Source organism: Micropterus salmoides, unplaced genomic scaffold, assembly GCF_014851395.1.
Source record: "Micropterus salmoides isolate LMB-PRFRI ecotype aquatic unplaced genomic scaffold, ASM1485139v1 Ms_hic_scaffold_13, whole genome shotgun sequence".
Taxonomy (NCBI): domain Eukaryota; kingdom Metazoa; phylum Chordata; class Actinopteri; order Centrarchiformes; family Centrarchidae; genus Micropterus; species Micropterus salmoides.
This window is the reverse complement of record NW_024040374.1, coordinates 5,090,721-5,096,195: the sequence shown is the minus strand read 5'-3', so window position 1 is coordinate 5,096,195 and position 5,475 is coordinate 5,090,721. Positions and strand designations below refer to the sequence as shown.

At 35.8% G+C, this 5,475-nt stretch overlaps 1 protein-coding gene across 1 annotated transcript; it reads right to left on the bottom strand.

The window, feature by feature from the left end:
• Positions 1-1,997: 1,997 nt before the first annotated feature.
• Positions 1,998-4,936, bottom strand: LOC119900318 (complement factor H-related protein 3-like). Its single transcript, XM_038715145.1, has 3 exons — positions 4,777-4,936; positions 3,375-3,554; positions 1,998-2,432 (listed from the first exon to the last, which is right to left on the bottom strand). Exons 1-3 carry the CDS (start codon positions 4,844-4,846, stop codon positions 2,248-2,250), a joined length of 435 nt encoding a protein of 144 aa, XP_038571073.1. The 5' UTR covers positions 4,847-4,936; the 3' UTR covers positions 1,998-2,247.
• Positions 4,937-5,475: the final 539 nt, after the last annotated feature.

The following is a 5,475-nucleotide window of genomic DNA, read 5'->3' as shown; positions in this document are numbered from 1 at the left end:
CTGATGTGTTTACATCGTTTTCCTTGGCTCAAAACGAGGTGTGTGTGTGTGTGTGTGTGTGTGTGTCTGTTGAAGTTAATTACTGCTATGATTATTAAATTTACATAGGGAGAGGGAAACCAGTAACTTCACCTGTGAGTCAAAAATTAAATCAGCTCTCTTGTCTTGCTTCCAAGTTGCAGCTCTACAGCTGAGGCTGATGGGGGGAGAGTTAGTTTTGCAGGTAGTCAAACCAAATTCTTTGAACAAATAAAAATGAAGTGTTGATGGTGCTAAATAAAAAGTGAAGGAATCAGAGTTTTTGTACATCATCCTGATGGGAACATGAATGTTGGTACCAAATGTTATTTTGTTTGTGGAAACCGACGGGCACTGGAGCTAAGCAATCTAAAATAAGGCCCACTGGCTGCATTACAGTGCAAGAACAAGTTGAAGGCAAGTGTATTTTTTATTTTTGTTTTTCTTTGTTTTGTTTTTTTAAGCACATTTCAGTAGCAAGGCAATCCAAAGTGCTTTACATAAAACTACATAAAACAACATAAAAAAGACATTTAAATACAATTTTAAGAGGAGTGAAATGGAAAATTAGGATAAAACAGGACTTATAAAAGTTACAGTGCAATGTAAGGTATTAATGTACAGCCTGAAATTTGATTATTAAAAAAAAGTCTTCGGTCTTGATTTAAAAAAACTGACAGTTTCAGCAGAACTGCAGTTTTCTGGGAGTTTGTTCCAGATATGTGGAGCATAAAAACCGAACGCTGCTTCTACATATTTAGTTTCCCTCTGGGGACAAAAAGCAGACCTGTCCAAGAGGTGTGGGTGGTTCATAACGTAACAGAAGATCAGAAATGTCTATTGGTCCTAAATCGTTAAATGATTTACCAACAGCAGTTTTTTAAAATCAATCCTTTAACAGACACCAAGCCAGTGTAAAGACCTCAGAACTGGAGTGATGTGATCCACTTTTTTGGTCTTAGAGGGCTCCCTAAGATCAGTGCAGCTGCTCAAGTCCTCACTAAGGACACTGTTACAGTAGATGAGTCGACTGAAGATAAATGCAAGTTCTTCCAGGTCCTGCTGAGACACAAGTCCTTTAATCCTTGATATATTTTTCAGGAGGAAGTAGGCTGACTTTGTAATTGTTTTAATGTGGCTGCTAAAATCCATGACTACACCAAGATTTCTGGCTTGGTTTGTGGTCTTCAACATTACTGATTGAAGCTGAGCGCTGACTTTTAATCTCTCTTCCCTGGCACCAAAAACAATGTCTTCAGTTTTATCTTTGTTCAACTGAAGATTGCACTTGCGTGTAGAAATGCGGAAGTTCAACAGTTGAAAAAAAATTTAGTTCCAAAGAAAGGTAAAGAACTGAATATATTCAGCATACATTTGAACTAATATTGTTTTTCTTTTTTGCTGGTGGGCCTTCATTTAGGTGGTTAAATTTATTTAGATGCTGACCCTGTCCACAGCAGTAAAGTACTTAGTTTCTGTGCCGGTACAACTTTGTTTCTTCAAGCCGGGGTCAGATGACTGCAAGTAATACACTGCCTATGGATAGCTATCCGTCTAATGTGTGCCAGTCCATCCTGTTGAGGTAGAGATGCACTTAATTGGATGTGTAAGTGAAAACTTTGACCTGCTAGCACTAGATGAAAAGTCAAGAGGTCACCAACATCAGTGTCTGTTCAGGACCAAGAGGACCAAAGTGGTTGAATTTCCCTTTGTGATTAATGAAGTGCTAAAGTCTATTCATTGGTGTGCAATTTACTGTAGTATATTTTTAGTTCTGTTTAACTGATGATGAGGTTAGCAGTCGAGTTTTGGGCCACCTAATGTAACAGGTACATTATTATGTAATTTCTAGCACTTGTAGCAAGGCCTTCTGCTCTGGTTTATGTTAATGAGTTTTAAAAGCTAGCTCTGGGATTTATTAATAGAATAATTATATGGAAAGGTCATTAAACTTTACTCTTTTGTTAATAACATTGTCATCGATTTCAAAGATTTTTATTTTTATTCAACTGAAGATTTTAGTTTGATTCATGTATTTTTATTTGTAATGGTCTTGACACTACAAACAGGCAAGCACAGTTTAAACCTCATTTTTCTTGGTTGCACATAACAGACAAGCAGTAAATAAAATCACAGGGCACCACAGTACACTTCATCATATATTAAATGGGTTACCTGTAGTTCTCATAAGTCAAATGATTGACAATTGCTGCCTGTCAATAAAAACTCTCATTGGCATGTGGGCAGGAGCATCACACCATCATCACACCTCTGACGCATTGTGCCAAGAGGTTGTCCTTTGGTACATTTAAACTCGATTACATCATTATGGGTTGAATAGAGCTTTTTCTTATCATTATATTTGAATGCAATGTTATTCTGCCTCATGTCGTCGTCATTCACGGTGCAGGGTCCTGGAAGAGATGGACAAAAAACATTTTGTAAATGCCATGGTAAAACCATAGACTGTATATAAACTAAACTAAAGGCTATATAAGGCTAAAAATACTGTTTATACACAACTATTATACACTAGACGCTCAGCACAAAACAGCAGACAGTTAGCGTCTATCTGTTTTTGTGTGGCATTTAGGAGCTAAGACAGATATTTTGCTCAGGAGTTGTTGGAGACCTAAAAGAGTTAATATTGGGCTTACAGGTGACCAAAGAGACAAATGCAAGTTTAAGTAAAAATATTACAATTTTGTATGTAAGTCTTCTTAGGAAAATGTATTTAAAAGTAAAACCACTATGCAGACAAACTACCTCTGTCTTACATGATTGCACATTATTATTATTAATCATTATTTTTATTACTATTATTGATTATTTATTTGATTATTATTTAGCACCAATTTAATGTTGTTGCTGGCCCCAGTGGAGCTAATTCTACCCATTTTATATACACTGTAGAATGGTTTAATTTACTGCATAACAATACATTGCATTTTATATGCTCGTGATAGATTTTTAATTTGTACTTCCTATAGCTGCTGAATAAATAAAGGAGAAACAAGAATTAGAACACTTAAGTGCAAGTACCTCTGAATTTGATTTAATCCGGTCTTTGGTCGATGTATGTTAATTTACATTGCTGATTCTTTCTACAACAAACAGCCTGGTGTGTGCCATTATAAGCACATATTAACTATAATAAATATGTATTATAAAAACACAACTGCAAAATTTGTAGCCAAACCTATAAAATATGTTATTGAACTGAGAGAATGTCATATTATCATCATTCTGCATCAAACTGTCAATCACTGGAAACCATTTTGAAATGAAAATTAAACACAAAACCACTGCACACAATTCAGTGAAAACACGTAAATATGAGGAGAATAGTAACTTACTGAGGCATCTCAGCTCTCCGATCCATTCACCATTGTTGCAGGTCCTGTAAGGCACTCCCTCCATGATGTAAAACGGCTGACACACATATTCAACCCGTTCATTATGGCTGTACTGACTTTTCATAGTGTACTTGATGTCTCCATCTTTAAGAGGCGGTGGGCTCTCACAGCCTGCAGACTCTAAAACAAATGTGGGCATTGATGGGACAAGTTTAGTAACTAAGTAACTTCGTATGAACAGTACATGTGTGCTTTATAGAACAATTAAACAATTGCCGACCCTTAGTCATGGTTACAAATCTGAGATAATCTGATTCCACTCTGCTGTTTTGCCAGCAGCCAGGACAGCGAAGGATTGATCTCCCTTTAAATTCAGTCTAAATTGTGAAACGGCCAACAAGTTTAGGTCAGAGGACCTCAGAGACCTAAATTTAAGGCTAGCATGGGAGAAATGTGGTCGCACTTTTTGATGCCAGAGAGAAGTTGAGAAGCAGCATGTTAATCAAGTTGCAGCTGTTACAATGACAACTTGTAGGGAATTACAGTCTAGTCAACAAGAAAGCAAGGTGTGGATAACTTTCTCTAGATCATGGAGCATTGATTTCGGATACAGTCTGCAGTCAGAGGAAACTACTGAAATTTGGCAGAGGCCAAGAATTTTAGATATTATGATAGAGGAGTTATGATGGCCACATTTTGGATTACAGTTGGTGAAAATCATTTAGTCATTTAATCATTAGTTCACAAAATCATACATGCAGTCACATTTGTATTAAAGGGTATATGTGGCAAAAGAAGAAAGAAATAAGTGATTAAGTGTCCTGCTGTACTAGAGGTCTGAGACACAGACAATAAAACTGTCCTTTCTTTCAAATTAGGCGGATATCAAATGAGAAATCGATATATTTATATAAATAAAATGAAGATATCAACAACAAAATAATCAAAAAGCCATAAGAAAAAAAAAAGGATTTTGCAATGCATATTGAATTAATTAGAAACCTTTTTGCTATCTTTTTTAAATAATTGCTATAGCTATAATGTTCACAATAGTTTTTTTTATACTCGGATACACTCCATTAAGTCCGACCAGAGATGGAACATAAATTCGTCAGCTATCTTAACAAGTAGTAAAATATGTCTGAATGAGTGAAATGCTACCCCAGGGACAATGCAGAATAAATCAAATCTCTCTCCTGGTGGTAAGACTTGATTTTTATATTTAGACTTTAGGCTCACTGGCAGATTTAGCCTTTCATGTTTTTGGAAAAATAAGTTCAGGTTTCAATATTTGTTTAAAAGACTCATTAAAGTGGATGTTTTTGTCTTCATCGACATCAGTGTTGGTGTAACTGTGGTACAAAATAAATACAAAATCTGACACATTACCCAAAATTCTTACCATTCTGTGATAATGAAACGTCCATGTTCAGCCACAGGACAAAGAAGCCAACATGTAGAGAGAATCTCATAGTGATGGTCCAGGTTTTGTAGTCAGGAGTCACTCCCAAAACTTGAGAATTTGTCAGCGTTTGTCCTTTTTATAGATGATAAGAGTTTCCACACAATGGAATTTCACAAATGTGTCATCAAACTGCCCCAGAAGCTTTGCCAGCTTTGCCAACTTTGCCAAAACCCAAATATTCCTTGAAATGGATTTCTCTGAAGGGCATGTACAAATGTCCACAGGTACATGATCATGTGCAAAGATAATGTTTACAAGAATCTTAATAATGTAACTGTGGTGAGTTTGTTTCTCAACTGATTGTTTCCAAGTCAAGAATAAACTTTGAACCTCACATTTTACGCCAACATGAAAATTAGTTATACTGTATTAGATGTTACAGGCTGTTATTACCTTGTTTAGACAATTTGGTTGACTACTCATAGAATCATTCTAGACCTTTACATTTGTGTGCATCTTTTCTACACATTTGGACTGTAATTTTTATTAAGGTTTTATGCTAGTGAATGCAAATAATCCTCAATCGGTATCATCTTTCATGTAATTGCTGAGAATAGTAAAGAAGTAGGAGGACATAAGAGTGGTGGACTGTCTTTACCTCTTACTTTCAGCCAGAAAGTTAATAAAATATTTCCC